We start from the raw sequence: 18438 nt of genomic DNA, 5'->3' as shown, positions 1-18438 counted from the left end.
CAGGAAATCAGCATCCCTTTGACTACTTAGAAAACTAACACAAATTCATTTTTTTTTTTGTCTTGTGACTAATAGGGACCTACTGGAAGCCCAGGACCATCAGGACAGAAGGGAGACTCTGGATTACCAGGTGTACCAGGTGAACGTGGAGAACCAGGCCCACAGGGCATCCGTGTAAGTATCCATATTTACATGTAATGAAATTGAAAGAAAACGTAACTATTGAGTTTGGTGATTGCGACTGTGTTAAAAAAACCCATCTATAAACAGACCAGAAATGCTTGGTGAAGGCTGGAAGAGTACACTTGAAAACAAGCACCGAGTATCCAGTGAAGGCTAATAATGATGACCAATTGTGTACATACAGTTGGGTGTGTCGAGTCAAAATACTAAAAAAAATGGGACATAGGAAGGAGTTGTGCTGATGTTTTGAATTTTATCAATTCACTTTACAGGGTGAAATTGGACCTGTAGGACCACCAGGAGAATCTGGCGAAGATGGTGATCGTGGGAGCACGTGGAGCCCCAGGACCTGCTGGACCAATGGGACCTGCTGGTGAACGTGGCCCAACTGGCCCACTTGGACCTGCTGGAGCACCTGGACTTGCTGGACCCAAGGTAAGATTTGATTTTAGTTCTTCAGTAAAATGGTCAGATTTTGAAGTTACAATTGTTTCAGATTTCAATTTTTCCAGATTTCAACCAAGGTGCAGATTGTAAAAAGAATAGCCTAATCTATGCAGTAAGCTAATCAGTTTGAATCTAACCTACCAATTATTTTCTGTTCATTCAATAGGGAGATACTGGCGAGAGAGGAGCACGTGGAGAGCCAGGAGCAAAGGGAGCAGATGGTGAACCAGGAAGACCAGGAGCAGCTGGTGTACCAGGAGCCAGGGTATGTATCATTTATAACAATCTCAAAGTCAATTTAACAAAGTCTAAATTTATAGAATGTGGCTAATAATGTTAATATAGAATTCAAGTAGGAGGATTCTAAACTGTATTGATATCAAGGATGAACTTTGAATGTACAGATAATACTTTGATGCTTCGTTATTTTTACAGGGCCTAACCGGAGCACCAGGAAAGGAAGGACGTGATGGCAAACCAGGACCACCAGGACCATCTGGAGAGGATGGCCGTCCAGGAGTTGCAGGACCAGCAGGACAAAGAGGAGCACCAGGAGCAGTTGGACCACCAGGACCCCCAGGACCTCAGGTATGTTCTGATCATAAGTTTGCATTGAATCCTATGGGGTATAAATGCCAAATTTGCTCCCCAGGATTCAGCCCCCCCCCGATAAATGCCAAATTTGCTCTCCCTCAGGTTTCCCCCCCCTCAGGATTCATCCCCCAAATACAATTAAACATTTAAAATCCCTTGGTATAAATTCTAAATTTGCCCTCCCCCAGGTTCCCCCCCCCCCTCCGATTCACCCCCCAGGATTCATCCCCATAATACAATCAAAAATCAATCTCTTGATATAAATGCCAAATTTGCTCTCCCCCAGGTTTCCCCCCCCTCAGGATTCAACCCCCCCCCTCCCTCTCAGGACCCCCTCCATAGAAAATGTCCCAGTATTGACATCGGCTATTCAGTAACTTTTAACCAATACAGGATTGGATAAACAGGTTAAGACCAATGCTAGTAGATAAGTGGTCAGATATGCTGTAGGTGATTATCTTAACATGGGTGTGGTGTTTGTTTGCAGGGAGCTGCTGGTAATGATGGAGACCAAGGACCCACAGGAGCCCCAGGTAACCAAGGTGAAACGGGCAAAGCAGGACCCCCAGGACAGGCTGGACCCCCAGGTGTACCAGGACCTCAAGGTGAACGTGGAGCAGCTGGCGCTCAAGGAGCACAGGGTGCAATGGTAAGAAAAAAGAAGTTCCATGAAACTTATAGAAACATTATTTTAAATATTTCTGTATTGTTTTATTGCTGATATTTCACTACCAAGACGGAATTTTATATAATGGTCAATCAAAACGTGCTCCTCATTCAGAATTGTAAATGCTTGCAACCAAATGTAGTTATTGATATCTCAAGTTCTTTGAGAGTGACATTTTTTCTTTGCGAGTGACATTTTTTCTTTGCGAGTGACAAAGGCACAGGCCAAATCAAAGCAACTTGGTAATGAATGATCCATTCAATACATCCTACCACTATGATATACATGGAGAAAATTTATTGATGCCAAATGTTATTATTTGTTTTGAACAGGGACCACCAGGACCAGCTGGACCACAGGGAGATACTGGAGCACAGGGTGAAGTAGGACAGGCTGGAGAGACTGGCCCTGCCGGACCACCAGGATCAAGAGGCGAACGTGGACAGCCAGGTGAGCGTGGTGTACCAGGCCCAGCCGGACAAGCCGGAAGGCGTGGTTTGACAGGGCGTGCAGGTAACGATGGACCTCGTGGCCCAGCTGGACCAAAAGGTGAACAAGGTACTCAAGGATCTCCAGGTATCCAAGGTGCTCCAGGAGATCGTGGTGCATCCGGACTTCCAGGCCCACGTGGCGCACCAGGAGAATCAGGCGCACGCGGTCCACCAGGACCAGCCGGTCAAGATGGTGATAGGGGCCCGCTCGGACCCATTGGCCCACCAGGATCTATTGGTCTACCAGGAGAATCAGTAAGTAGTACTTCACAGATATTGGTCTATTTAATTTCATTTGGAACTTAAAAAATAAAAAAGTTAACACCCAAGCATAATTTCTTTCGATTTTCACAATTTAATGTGAAATTGAGTTTTTGGTTCTTCAAAAGGTTCTGTTTATCAAAATAAGTACTTAAGTTGCATACATGGAGTAATACAAGTCATACAATTCATTAAGCTAGGGAAGCAGTAACTAAGCATTGTTTGCTCTGTTCATGGCAATGTCCCCCGGCACCAAAGCAAGAAGGCATATATGCAAGGTAATAGTGCTGCACTTTGCTGCATTATTATGTATTTGCAGGAACAAAAAGCATGCAAACATGATGAAACGGATCTTGCATTTAATCTTATTTTATTTTTGTTTTTGTTAGGGAGATAACGGAGACCCCGGCCCGACTGGAGCACCAGGAGCAAGAGGAGAAACAGGTGAGCGTGGAGCACCAGGACCACCAGGACCAACCGGATTCCCAGGCCCAGCTGTAAGTTCCATTGCATATGATATATTTCATCTTCATTATCAATCTGGACATCTTTGAAATCTTTTGAGAGTTAATATTTCACATTTATGTGCGGATTGTGCGCTGTGCGACTCGATCAAGCGAACAAAAAGTCACACAAAACAAACCAGGACACGTGTTATGTAAAGTGTACTGTAATGGTAAGTTAATTGTTAATGCTCAGTGTACTAGCCCCAAGGTTTCAACATTGAAGGTCCAAGTTTTGATCTTTAAGAATCACTGAACCAATACTAGGCTTGTTGTTTGTACTCATTTAAATGAATTTTTTATGCCGATTCCAAATATGGTCATGAAAAAAGTTACAAACGGCAACTATAAAAAGCTTACTATTGTGTTTTGATGAATAATCTTACAGGGAAGACCAGGAGCACAAGGACAAAGAGGCGAACAAGGTTCACAGGGAGATAGAGGAGAGCCAGGACCCGCTGGACCAGCAGGTCCAGTTGGAGAGGCCGGACCACAAGGACAACAAGGTGCTGCAGGACCACAAGGTGAAGCGTGGTGAAACCGGTCCACAGGGTCAAGCTGGTCAACAAGGTCCAATGGGTCCAGTTGGTCAACCAGGAACACAAGGACAAACAGGACCCCAGGACCATCTGGTCCATCAGGAAATGACGGTCAACCAGTAAGTACAAAAACAAAGAAAACATTTTAAGACTTTTGTTAAAGTTGGAATGATTCAATCAGCCTGTTTAAAGGACTTCTTAAGTTTTTCGAGAAAATTGATTTCTATTTGTTTACGAAAAAAAAACGTGCTTCCAGAAAGTGATTCTAAAATTCATTTGGAAGAAAAAGTAGCCCCCTAGTCTCGAGACCATACCCTGAGCCCGATGCTTGATTGCAATTTAATTATGATACTAAACGCTTAACATTTTCTTAAAATTTACTACCTGTAGGGCCCACGTGGTGAGCCAGGCCCACAAGGAAGACCAGGAGACAGTGGTCCACAAGGTTTGCCAGGACAGGATGGAGAACGTGGAGAGAGTGGTGACAGCGGACGTCCAGTAAGTTTGCATTGCTGTGCATGAATAATAAATAAACTCACAATTTGTTATCTTCGTCTTGATGGTTAGAAATTTGGTGTCGCCCAATTCAAGAAAAATATAATTAAAAATAAATGCTAAGTAAGTTTGCACATTTATTTGGCTGTGCAGTAAAAACCCTAAAAAAAAAAAAACACAAAAACAAAAACTGCCTTGATTAATGGAAATATCATACATGTAACATCTTTTTGAATCCCTGGAAATAAAGATATTCTGAAAAATTGAGATTTTAAAACAATAAAGCAAACTGTTGATCAATGCTGGATAACTTTTCACCTTCATGGCTTTGCGATAAGATTGGAATTCATAAGAATATAATTTGGATAACGACTTAGTAGATATTAACTTTGTTGAAATTTTTGTTTTTCAGGGATCACAAGGTCCACCAGGACCCCCCGGCCCAGCTGGTGGCTCAGGACCTTTGGTAAGTATGCAACTATTTGTATCCTACACTTCATTGTAAACATTTGTCGTTAAATTGTTTCAGAATTCATCCAAAAAAGATCAGAAAGACCTTGTAGGAGTATCTTCTATGTCGCAGTCTTTTATTGAAAAAGAACAACAAATAAAAAAACTCATGTAAAATTTGTTTAGAAGAACGCTAATGTGTTGCTATATTGTAAAGATGATGCCAGCTGTTATGTAAAACAGATGTTATGGTCACATTATAGTGTTATTAATTTGAAATACGATTTCTTTCCCATTTCCAGGGTCTTGCTGGACAACCAGGAGCACGTGGTCCATCCGGACCTCCAGGACCTGCAGTAAGTAGACAGTTTTTGTTCTTCCTTAAATTTTAAAATTGAATAAGAAAGAGATGCATTTAGTCCAGGCTACAGTAATTGTTAGACCCTTGCAGGAACCTTCTCTTGTGCACAAAGTTAGGAGGATCGAGTCACTAGGATCCACAACATGCTCATCTATCAAGGCACAGTTCTTTAACCCCAATACATTTGCACATTCATTGAATGACCTTTGAAAATTTGGGTACTAATATTCATACTTTGCAACTTGAGGTCAAATTTTGCACTATGATTGTTTAATTGAGGTTATTGAGCGATGCCATTGGGATGAGGCCATTGTGGTCCATAGTGAGTTGCATTTGAACAGTGACATTTGCCTCTATCAATAGCTATTGTGAGGATGTTTAAACTGATGTGATGCCCGAAAAAAAGAATTTGCTCGCGTAGAATTTGTATAGCTCAATAACTTATTTAACCTAAGTTTGCTTCATATCTCGCCTTTCCCAGGGAGAGAACGGACGCACTGGCCCAACAGGATCTTCAGGAGATAGAGGAGCACCAGGATCACGTGGACCCTCAGGACCTAATGGACCTCCAGGAGAACCAGGCGCAGATGTAAGTATTTATGCAAATACAACCTTGTGAAATGTATTGTATAGATTCTACCTTAGTTATACAATCCCAATAATAATTGATACCAAGGATCAAAATATCAATTATGCGCAGTTCCAATATAAATTGCTACGAAGATCAAAATTTTGCGAATTGTGTTTGTTGGCGGTCATAACTGCTGTACGTATACGAAGCATGTTTTGTTAGTCTGCAAATTAATTGCAAACAAAGCTGGATTTTAAACCATAAGCTGATTGACCATCAAGATTCAATCCTTATGTAATTAGGGAGAGATAGGGGTTAGAGTACATGGTTATGTGCTATTAACATACTGATCATTTCTTAATTTTGTCTTGTAGGGTCAAGATGGTAAGGATGGTTCCCGTGGTCCATCGGGACCCCGTGGAGACAAGGGAGACACAGGATCACAAGGACCCAATGGCGCACCCGGAGCCCCAGGACCTATCGTAAGTATTACTAAAACAGTATCTGGATATAGATACAAAATAGCAAGTTAAAATTAAAGCAGATTCAATGTTTTGTACGCTGCAGACCATCTTTTTGTTATACTTTCAGGTTGAATGCTGGTCCTGATGCATAAAAAAGATAAAATCATTAATAAATGTTCATCCCTGTTAGATGGGAGATAAGTCTACTGCAGTGTGCAGCCTTTTTGGGAAACTCAATCTCAAGGGAAGTTGTATAACAATTTGGTACTTTTGTCTTAACAGGGTGCCCCAGGAGCTGCTGGCCCACAAGGAGAACGTGGCGAATCTGGTCCACAAGGTGCCCCTGGCCAACAAGGTCCAGCCGGACAACGTGGTGCTTCTGGCCCATCTGGACCTGCTGGTCCAATGGGTCCATCTGGCGAGCGTGGTGAGACTGGTCCAAGAGGTTTCAAGGGACATGCTGGCGTACCAGGAATGAACGGTCCACAAGGTCCATCCGGTGCAGGTGGTGATCCTGGTGCACCTGGCGAGCCAGGCGGTCCAGGTCCACGTGTAAGTACATGTTGATTTGTTACTTGGTACTAGAAAGGGAAGTTTTGTAAAGGTGCAAAGACTAGTCAAACTTGACCCGACCATGTGAAAATGTGATCCAAGATTTTAATTTGTTGTACTTAATTCAGCAGAGAGATGAAACAATGAAAAATTTAAAACTTGAATGGCTTCAATCTTGTTCAACATTAAAACGCAATTGGACCATTTTGGCATTATTATTGTGTAAAATTTCAAAAAGCTGAATATTTGTGAAATAATGGCTCAATTGAAGCCATTTGTGGACAAGATTTCAAGATGAAATGACACGATGATCAAATCTCGTGAATTTAACCTCCTACTGCTCTTATTTTGTATCAATCCAAGTCATGTATTAAATATATTCTTCTAATGGTATATTTTCACCTTGCTTGCCTCAATAGGGTCCAGCTGGTTCTCGCGGAAGCAATGGTAAAGATGGTACTCCAGGCCCACGTGGTTTTGATGGTCCAGAGGTAAGTTGTGTTAGGTTGTATCAGTTGGTTCATGTTTGTGCTAGCCATGGGCTTCAACATAAAAAAGACCAAAGTTTTGAGATGTTTTCTTAAAATATCAAGAACTATTTAAAAAAAACTGAACCAATACTACTAGCCTTGTTTGTACTCATTTCAATGCACTTCTCACGTTGATTCCAAATATGGTCATGAATACATACATTTTCTGAAATTTTTGAATTGTTAAACAAAATTTGCAACTTGTTGGCTGCAATCAACACCCGCTTGAAGAGGGTTAAAGGAAAACTTGGACTGAAAATAAAAACCTAGTTTACAGGGCATAGTGACTAGATGGGTGAACAAAAGTGCACTAAGTTATAAATTCTATGATGTTTCTTTCCAATGTGTAGGGTCCAAGAGGTCCTCGTGGTGAATCCGGTCCAGCAGGTCCACCAGGACCTGCAGGTACCTCAGGTCCACCAGGTCCACCAGGCGAGGTGCAAGGACTCTATGGCGTAACCTACCCACAAACTGGAGGCGGAAAGGGACCAGATCCATACGGCTACTACGGCGATGATGCATCGCGTGCAGCACAGGGCAAAGAAGGCAATGTTGACTTGACCGACAGGGAAATCATGGCCGCTTTGGCATCATTGAACGAACAGATTGAGAGCATGAAGAAACCAACAGGCACAAGAACCAACCCAGCACGCACATGCAAAGATCTCTTCTTGAGTCATCCAAGCAAAGAAAGTGGTAAGTAATCAGAGAAAATATCTAGCACTTCCCATAATGCATTTCTCTCATATTTATTCGCTATCAATGCAACATGGGTTGATGCGACAAAAAGTACCTCAATGAATGGAGCCCCTTGCTGATCTTGCAGAATATGTTTTTTTCATGACTATCGACCCATGTTTAGCCAGTCTATTCTCAACATGAAAACAAACGGAACCTGTGCAAAGTGATACAAGTGTTTTTGCTACATGTGTCATTAGGAATTGCAGAGGATTCTGGCAAGTCTGTTGTAAACTCCCTAGTTAATAAGAAATTTCATATGAATAATTGGTTCTCCAACACCTACTAGCTATCAGTGGACATCTACTTTTTATCCTAAGACTTAAACCAGGGCATGTTACTTTCTTGTTGCAGGTATGTACTTCATTGATCCCAACCGTGGCTGCCGCGAGGATGCCATTGAAGTATGGTGTGACAGACAGACCAGCGAAAGCTGTGTTCTACCACAACAGCCAGCTGTAAGTATATTAATGCTCTGCATGCTAGCCATAGGCTTCAACATAAGAAGTCCCAAGGTTTGAGATATTTTCTCAAAATATCAAGAGCTATCTCAAGAACCACTGAACCAATACTAGGCTTGTTTATACTCATTTTAATGCATTTTTCATGCTGATGCCAAATATGGTCATGAAAATTCACATTTCTGAAATTTTGACTTTAAAAAAAAATTGAAACTTGTCGTCTGCAGTCGACACCCGTGTAAAGAGAGTTAAGGGTGGTGCAAGGGGTAGAGTAGAAATCTTACTGTTAAAAGTGCGAGTAATTTAGCACTTAATTGAAGTTACGAAGGTTTCAACATTCAACCAATTAAACTGAACTGAACTACTATTGGATACAAATTGATAACATTTCATAGAAAGGATGGAAGGTTCAACATTCAACCAATTAAACTGAATTGAACTGCTATTGGATACAAATTGATAACATTTCATAGAAAGGATTCAGCGCTAAAATAATTGGGAAGTAAGATTCCAAAAAAGTAGCCGGTATAATAGCAACAATTGTACAATAATATGCAGTTTCAGCTATCTGTGATCAAAAATGTTTTTTACCTGGGACAACAAGTAGAAATTAAATAGCTATCTGTGATCAAAAATGTTTTTTACCTGGGACAACAAGTAGAAATTAAATAGCCTAATTATCTTCCCTATTGCTTAATTTTTTTCAGACACGTAAAGCCCCATGGTACAGTGGTGCAAGCAAACATGTCTACTTCGGTGCAATGGAGGGAGGAGAACAAGTAAGTAACACTGGCTCTGATTGGTCACATAATTAACCAATCAAAACAGATTATGGATCTGTGGTAATTTCAGTTCTTATCCATTTCTGTCCTGGCATCGATCAAATAAATCATTAATCCAACCAATCATTGATAAATTGTTTAAAATAATCTATCTATTGATCAACAAATAAATTTCAGTTGATCAAACCAGTAGTTGATTGGCAAATATGTAGATCAATCAAGTAATGAAGCGGTTGCTCACTCTCTAGATCGATCAATCAATCAATCAATCAATATCAATTGGGGAGAGACAAAGAGCACAATATGTAGGTCAATCAAGTAATCAATTGGGGAGAGACAAAGAGCACAATATGTAGATCAATCAAGTAATGAAGCGGTTGCTCACTCTCTAGATCAATCAATCAATCAATCAATCAATCAATCAATCAATCAATCAATCAATCAATCAATCAATCAATCAATCAATCAATCAATCAATCAATCAATCAATCAACCAATCAATCAATATCAATTGGGGAGAGACAAAGAGCACAATATGTAGGTCAATCAAGTAATGAAGTGGTTGCTCACTCTCTAGATCAATCAATATCAATCATTCAGGGAGAGACAAAGAGCACAATTTCTGATGCTTCTTGTGAGAGATTTTAAATCTGCATCTCCAAAGTTGATTAACACATGTTTAATATTTTTATCCCACACAGTTCACCTATGTCAACGATGCAGTACAGATGACTTTCTTAAGATTGTTAACAACACAAGCTCGCCAGAACCTCACATATCATTGCTTGAACTCAGTAGCTGTATTTGATGAAGAAGCAGGAAACACAAAGAAAGCACTTAAGGTCATGACCAGCAGCGAGATAGAACTCTCTGTCGGCGGATCAAGCAAATTCAGTTATGATGTAGTAGAAGATGGATGTTATGTAAGTATATCAGTCACTCGCTCTAAACTAGTGCAGGTCTTCTAGGGTGAACCAAACCTGCCTGGTTATCAAATTAATCATTGACAAGGTTATCTCTGAATTTGACAGGTGCTAATTCAAATTGATGTTTTAATGTTATTGCATCAATTAGCTCTTGTCGAATTCAGAGATATCTGTGACACTGATTAATTTGATAACCAGGCAGGTTTGGTTCACCCCAGAAGAGCTTCTCTGGTGGGGCTTCCTCTTTAACAGAGCTGGACTAAAATGTGGATTCCCCTGGAATGAAGCTCAAGATTCCCTCTTGATGATTGCATATTTCTTAAATTTTGAAAACTTGGAATTTCCTCAAAATTTCAGTTATCTGAAGTTGTGCTAGTTTTTGTAGGAAATGTTCATTGAGGGCTCATTACCACAATATGGTTACTCCATTTATGGTGAAAATTAAAAATTCTAAAATTTGACATGAGTAATTTCAGATAAATATATATCAGACAAACCATATGATTACCAATAACTTGTATAATTTCAAGCAACTTTGATCCTCAATAGTGATAGGCTTACTTGAACACCAATACCATTTTGTAACCACTGATCCTTGCTATGAATAGTGATAAGCTTACCTGACCACATACACCGTTTTTGTAACCACATCTTTCTCGTTTTTGTTCTTTACAGGCACACACTAATGAATGGAGCAAGACAATTATCGAATACGTAACCACCAAGAACACTCGTCTACCATTCATTGATGTCGCACCAGCAGATATTGGTAACAAGAACCAACAATTTGGCATAGAAATGGGTGCAGTCTGTTTTGTTTAAATGTTCCTACCCCTTTTGCTGGCTTAGACTCCGTTGGAGACTAGACACCCGCTTCAGCTAGGATATTTTTATTTAAGAAAAAAAAATTTAAACAAGTTCCCCCGTTAACTAGTTTGTTCTGGGTCGTAGAAGTAAAGTAGTCCGCTCTTTCAGGTCTGTTTCTCACAAACACAGCGCCCCTAACGGTTAGTTCTAAACACAGACTGTAGTATACTTCACAGTGTCAACATTTTTAATATTTAGGGAACTTATTTTTTCTGGAACAAATGATGTGCATTTTTTTAAATGGTGCTTGAAAAAAAATTGTTTTTTAAGTATTCAAAAGATTTGTGTATGTACCCTTCAACCAATCATGGACAAGGATATTTTTATTACTAAGGGTTTTATTAACCCATGGTGCTAGACAAAATGTTTTTATATACGATTGGATGTCAGTGGTCAATATAATAGGTGGTAGGATAGCTCAACACCCAGAATGTTAAAATGTAGAAGTAACATTGTACAAAAAGATGTAAACATGCTATTGGTGACAATTTGTCAAGACTCTTGTATGATAATTTGATATTTGACTGAACTAATAAATATTTACAAGAGGGTGTAAAGTTACCTATCGAGATATAAGCTAACATTCTTGCCAAATTGATCTACAGTTTATCATATTATTAACAAAAATCATGGTGCTTTGGAATTTTTAAACTGAAAAATCAGCAATTTTTGTGAGAAATGGTACACATACCAAAAAATTACAAATTTAAGCAGCTGAAGGGCTGGAGTGTGAAGAATGGAATTGAATGAGCGAAATCCCGCTTCGGTGCGACACACTTTGTACATAGTTCTGTTTTTATGACTTCATCACGAATGAAAGTAATGGGACGAACAGTGAACTCAAAAATTGCTGATCTTTTTTCGTAAAATTCCCAGAATTTCCTCAGGCTGGTAGTAAGTCCAATCCATATTTTAGGAGAAATATATTTTTATATTGCACTTTTGATAACTAAAACCTATGTTGTAGAAGTAGTAGTAGTAGTTAAAAACGGCACCATCTAGTACAATCTTCTTTCTATCCTTTCTTTGTAGTTATATTTCTTTCTATCTGTTCTCTAGTCTAAAATTTATTATTAAGCATAGAGTAATATCTTAACTTCTCATATCTTGTCATGTTCATCTCAGAGGGGAAATACACAATGAAAAAAAATCAACCATTTTGAGTAAGTGTAGTACTTGTGTGATGCTTTTGTTGTTCTCTCTTATTTGATCGCCTCAAATTGGTAAGAGTTTTGGAATTTTAAATGTTGCAACTAGCATGATTACTTAAATGTATGTTTAAAAAAGTTCAATTTCAATAGTGAGATCCCTTGCTTATCTATTAGTTATTCCAGTTGTAATCCATACACCCCCTATGGAAGATGTGATCTTAATCTCCTACACAGGGAGTGTAGATTTCTAGTGGAGTCGCTCAGTCAAGTTATCCTATTTGAAATTCACACTCCCTGTGTGGAAGATTAAGGTTGTGAAGACTTCCATAGGGGATATGGATTTTAAGTGGAATATCCCAATGCTCTACATCATGCGTGGCAGTGTTTTCTTTTTGTGTATATGGTTTCATTAAATGCAGACATTGACCTGACAAAAATTCAAATCTTCCACTCTTCTGTGTCTCATTGAAGAACTTAGTCCAGATACTGAAAAGTGCCTGAAGTGCCTACTCCCTATTCCAGAAAAATATAGGACTATTTTTTTTGGAATAAAAAAATACTACAAATGGCAACTCGTTGACACGAACCCTCTTAACATGAAGTTCCTGATAACAAGAAGTATGTTTTGCATTCCCATGCATACATTTCACATGTTATTAGAACTGGATAACACGAACTCCTGATAACAAGAAGTAAAATTAGAATTGCGCACAACTTCGTGTTAATGAGTTTCCACTGTATCTTGTTATAGCTAATGAAACATAGCTAAATCATTATCCTTTAGTTATTCTAATTGGCAATAAAAGTCAAAATTTTGGTATTTGGACAATTTGGGGGAGTCAGAGCATGCAAAATCTTGATTGTAGGTGAAGACAGAGCTCAAAATGTTGATATTTTTTTGATAATTGGTTTCTAAAAGTTAAAATGCATCATTTGAAATTAGTCTTTGTATTATGATTTTGAGCTTGATTGTCACAACATACCAAAAGCGATCCTAAAAACGCATGTTTTGGCCCTTATTTCGAAAAATTAACCAGATATTTAAATCGTACTTTCATTGCCAGTTAGAACTGAATAAAAGGATTGGGATGTAGCTGCATTTCATTTGGCTAAACAGGATAATATTTTTTTAATTAAAAAAAAATTAGTGCTGTATTTTTCTGGAAACATATGTTTGTTAAGTGGATTAAATGTCATTTTAAATCATGATAACTATTTTTTAGATGTTATGTGAAATATATTTTGGCCAACATTTTTGCACAATATTCATTTTGTTAATTCATAGGATCGTTATGTTAAATTTGATATTTGCGAGAAATTTTTAAGGATGGTTTATAACCTGACATTTAAAACATTTTGAACATGCATTTACCTGATCATCTAGCCAAAATAACTAGAAATTTTTATCCTATAGAAATACTATATGTGATGCAATCAAGCAAAATCAGTCTGAACTTAAAAATATTGATTTTGAGATATAGCTTAACTAAGGGAATATTTCCTCTTGTTTAAAATCTGAAATAAATTGTTCATATCTTTTGGAACTGGTTGTTCAATTTCAATGTGGTTTTCTGCAAAATGCAGCTTTTGTAAATGTTTTTCATTATTTTATAAGAAACTGAAAATTTGATACTTCCGAGTTTCTGATTTTGCTTGATCGCATCACACTATGTTATTAGCAACACAAAATTTGAAGATAGTCCCTCCATCAGTTCTGTCCCAGTGAATGATATCTGAACCTGAAGCATTGACCAAAGGTCAGCCCCATCACCCTAAACTGGATAAGTCGTCACCCTAAACTGGATAAGTCCTCACCCTAAACTGGATAAGTGGCAATGTTTCATGCTGTCAAGTAGGTACTGTAAAAATCAAACAAAACAGATTCCTTTAGTGAATAGTTCAATATAATTATGCGAGCTTAGCATAGCAAATTAGGGAAAAAAAAGACTCGTCTAAAGGGAGTCCCCCAGGCTATAGTATTTTACACAGAAGTCTTGAAGGGTCATTCAGTGATCCAAGCGAAAGTTACAGAAAATCAAAAATGTTAAAACTTTCAGGCTATGCAGCAAATATGTGACATGATCAAGGGGAAAGCGTGGCATGTCGGCCCTAGTTGAAAATGAGTTTCACATAAGTTTCTAAAAGAGCTTTCAAAAACTGAAAACCCTATTTTGATTATACTTCTCTTTGTGAAGTTGCATCAATTTATCAATCACTGAAAAAAAAATTGGAACAAGAGAATTTTAACACTTTGTGTGCCAATATTTCAAACTCATTTCCCTTGATCGTGTCGCTTCTAACGAAGGTGAAAAATGGAATTTTGATGGCTTTATGATTCTCTGAGCAAATCGCTGAATAGGCCTGTAACCATGGTAACCAATGCAGGGAAGGTGTTGCATTTTGGGTAATAACATTTGTCGGGCAATACAACTTGAAAATTCTACAGGGGGAGTAGATATTAAGAACAAATGTCTTACCAGGGATATAAAACAGTAAATCCAAAAACATCAACAGTTGCTGAGATCAAAAAGGTTGAGGTGTTGACAGAATATTTGGCAGCAAAGTTGCCAAAAATTTTGAAAAACTATCCAAGATTAAAATTGGGCTATTCCAGTTGAAATCCATACATGAGGCCAGATTCAGTGGGGATCGTACATCTTCACAAAAAATTCAGAATTTGGAAAGTTTGTTAGTGATGTGCTATAGCCTGCTAGTGGCATATATCGAGTTTTCCTTTCTTTTTGCCAAATTTTTTATTTATAAAATGACAATTTTAAATAAATTTATTCACAATTATTCAGCTTTTTTGAAACCTTTTGCTGGGGATCACTGAATGAGCTAAGATTCACTATACTGGAACAGGCCATTTCTGAGACCTTGATACAATGCATTTTAGAATATTATTCCCAGAGTGAAAAGATGCTTGTTGTAAGCATGAAGCGATTCCCCAAATGACTAATTATGAGAAGAAACCTCGAATTCCATCATTATTCAAAATAATAGCAAGAAAAATCTCAACTAACTAGGGGGTGCACCAAATGATTTCCAGGGGTGCATGCGAGTTTTGCGAAGGAAAACTTAGCCACTAGCAAGAAATTGCTCCCAGTAATGAGTAAAAAAAATTCCCCTTTCAACTCTGGTAAGGTAGGCCTATACATGAAAACTGAAAATGAAAATTTTGCTGCTCTGCAGCAAACAAAACTTAAAATTTGGCACCTTCAGTAGCAGAAAATGAAATGATGCCCAATCCAATTCCCAAGCCTCCCTGAGAATCAATTGGTACATCCCTAAAAGAACAAAATAATAGGTATTGAAACACATTTTTATAGTGCAAAAATTTTCCCTAGAAATCTCCAATTGATAAATGAGAAAGTACAATGTAGTTCAATTCACTTGCAACAATTTTCACTTCGCAAAAGAAGAGGCTTACAGTCCCAAAGAAGTGAATATGATGACCAATGTTCAACAAAAATAGGTTGATTGTAATAGTGATTCTACAGCAGTGGGATAGCCAGGACTTTTAAGAGGGGGCAATGGGCGAAAAACTTTTTAAGGACGAAAATTGTCAAAAATGTGTACAAAAAATGCTCCAAGGTTAAAAAAAACACCAAAAATATTATTTATCCAAGCCACCAGCATTCCAGGGGAGGGGAGGGGGAAAGACTTACCACAGACAGGGGCTCCCCACCATTGCCACCATTGCCCACCCCCGGCTATGCCATTGATCTGCACCATGCGGCAGTAACGAACAAGAGCTGATGCCTTTGGGCTGCTGTGACATAGTTAAAGTGAAAATACTAATTGCTGTACAATATTTGATAAAATATTGGGAAAATATCTAAAGACCAAATTTGATACATAGTACTGGTCACCTTTGGTGAGAAAAACAAGTTCTTTAAAAACATAAGATTTTGGCATCAATAATATTTCTATAAAAGAGAGGATGTTGACCCAAAGAGCTTATGGGTGGATCTCCTATTATCACAATGAAAAGTAAAAGTAAAATGAATAGTAATAATATAGAATGATCTTCATGAAGTTATTAACCTCTTCATGAAGTTATTAACCTTCTCAAGGCTTTGATAACAAAAGAAATGCTATCGTCATGTTCTTCCCACATTTCTTGGTAATGGAAATGTGCCAAAAATGAAGAAAGACAATAGATGGCAGTGGACCACAATTGTTCCTACTTGACCACTTGCTCATCTTGGAAATCAAACATGATGAATATTAATTATAAATACGATTGGCTATTAAAGGGGACGCCCCTTACTTTTGAGAATCCTCATTGGTTAAAAGTATATTTTGGGGTGACCTATTATTAACATTAGTTCCACATAGTTTTATATCAATCCCAAGATAAGTTAGTCTAATCTACAACTTGACTCAGAGAGCACCTAACTGAGGTGTTCGAAGAAGATTATAAAACGCCATCGAAATGTGAAAAGCTTATCTTCAGAAATAAAATAGTTATGCTTAGAGATATAAACATCAATAAGTGTACTTGTGTGTTAATGGCCACGCTATTCGTTCGTCACAGCTGCCAAAAACAGAGAAGAGAACTATTCGCTTTCGTAGTGCAAAATCAAATTGATCGTTGTCAGGTCACTGGCTAATGTTAGGAACCATGATCAAAATGATCACAAAACATAATGGCTGATAACAGGTGTGCTGTGTGCAAACCAATGTGAACCAGTAACTAAGGTGATGTATTCACTGTGATGGCGAAATAGATGCAGTGTTTCACCAGGAGATGACACATAGAATAGATGAAAGGGGAAGTATTATTTTCTTTTTGAGTTAATAATCAGTAAAAATTAATAGGTAAATTTTCACTGGAAAATTTTCTTGACACATGACACCCATGGGCGCAGACATATTAGCATTATGGAATGTGACCCCGAGCACAGCGGGTGGTCTACCAACGTATTTGAATAGGAAGAATTCCGCCTTTGATGCAAAATAAGTAACTTGTCGCAAGTTTATAATATTATGGTAAGAGTTTCTGTAGATGAATATTTTTTTCGGTAGGTAGATATTTTTGAAATTACGTTTTGTTGATATTGTGAAGAAATTAAGATTGCATGATATTCAATAAGTTTGCAATGCACAAATTTCTATCGAAATTGCGGAAAAAAATACTATTCCTTTTCAAAATTACTAAGACTTGAATAGTGAGGTCATCGAGGTTACACTCACATTGATACGCATTGGTCATGTGTCCAGAAAAATTTCCCGTGAAAATATACCCATTAATGGTGACTGATAATGAATGGTACAAACTGAATATTGATGAACCACATGTAGAGGAAGCTCAAACTTGTGGTTGGGGTATGGATGTTTGCAGTTTTTTGTGGGACATGAGAGTACATCAGACAAATCTAATTGTATTCTGAATACGAATAATGTCCTTTTGATATCCAATAATTTTGATTTTTTTTCAAATTTGCGATATACATGTAATACTAGTACACATTTTATGGCAAATTTTTCAAAATTGATAATTTTGATATTTAACAGTCCTTGGAGTAAACTTAACAAATCTAATGACATGATTGTACGTAGAGTGTACATGACTTGTAAAGCCTATGATCAATTGAAAATTTTAATCTCTCATTATTAAGAAGATTGGATTTTTCCCAAAACACTAAAAAAAAAGTGGGGGAGAAAAATGTAGTTTACTTCAAGGACTGTTAAATATCAAAAATTAAAAAAAATATCAAATTTTAATAATTTATCATAAAATTTGTATTATATCGCAAATTTGAAAAAAAAAAAATCCAAATTATTTGATATCAGAAGGACATTCCTCTATTCAGAATGCAATTCGATAGGTCTGGTGTACCTTCAGCTCTGTTGAATCAAATTTTAATAATTTATCATAAAATTTGTATTATATCGCGAATTTGAAAAATAAAATCCAAATTATTTGATACATATATCATAAGGCCATTCCTCTATTCAGAATTCAGCTCCTACTTGAAATACTGTACAAACAAATCCAAATTCCAAATTATTTGATATCATCAGGACATTCCTCTATTCAGAATGCAATTCGATAGGTCTGGTGCAGTGCTGTACGGTGCGACCATTTTAGTGCGCATTGGTGACTAGATATTTTCTGATGCGACTAAATATTCAATCCCTGGCGCCAATGGCCCCCAAACTGTTGAAGCTTTTAATCACCAGCAAATGCAAAACATGTATGTAACGTAGCATTCAAGAGTACAAATGTATGCTATGAATATCCATTTATCATGATGTCTCGATGGGGACTTCCTGGAAAACATACAGGCCTACTCTGTACATGCTGTGTATGAAGTATGTCGTGTTCAACAATGGATATATGTAGATTGAGTACAGCAGCCATGAACATTCAACACACGTGGCTGTTCAGTTGGCGCC

The 18438-nt window shown here is 37.8% G+C and overlaps 1 protein-coding gene across 1 annotated transcript in view; it reads left to right on the top strand.

Moving 5' to 3' along the window:
- The window catches only part of LOC140142176 (uncharacterized), a 34185-nt gene extending 23348 nt beyond the window's left edge, over window positions 1-10837 (top strand). Inside the window, 23 exon segments of the mRNA XM_072164143.1 lie at window positions 76-174; window positions 456-509; window positions 511-618; window positions 797-895; window positions 1066-1218; window positions 1712-1873; window positions 2224-2637; window positions 3033-3140; window positions 3535-3675; window positions 3677-3761; window positions 3764-3804; window positions 4076-4183; window positions 4593-4646; window positions 4933-4986; window positions 5473-5580; window positions 5937-6044; window positions 6309-6578; window positions 6998-7069; window positions 7459-7804; window positions 8201-8304; window positions 9015-9086; window positions 9791-10012; window positions 10691-10837. Coding sequence (XP_072020244.1) covers window positions 76-174; window positions 456-509; window positions 511-618; window positions 797-895; window positions 1066-1218; window positions 1712-1873; window positions 2224-2637; window positions 3033-3140; window positions 3535-3675; window positions 3677-3761; window positions 3764-3804; window positions 4076-4183; window positions 4593-4646; window positions 4933-4986; window positions 5473-5580; window positions 5937-6044; window positions 6309-6578; window positions 6998-7069; window positions 7459-7804; window positions 8201-8304; window positions 9015-9086; window positions 9791-10012; window positions 10691-10837 — 3129 coding nt within the window.
- Window positions 10838-18438: the final 7601 nt, after the last annotated feature.

Source organism: Amphiura filiformis, chromosome 20, assembly GCF_039555335.1.
Source record: "Amphiura filiformis chromosome 20, Afil_fr2py, whole genome shotgun sequence".
NCBI classification, from domain to species: Eukaryota; Metazoa; Echinodermata; class Ophiuroidea; order Amphilepidida; family Amphiuridae; genus Amphiura; species Amphiura filiformis.
The sequence above is the reverse complement of the archived record's forward strand: the minus strand, read 5'-3'. Positions and strand labels throughout refer to the sequence as shown.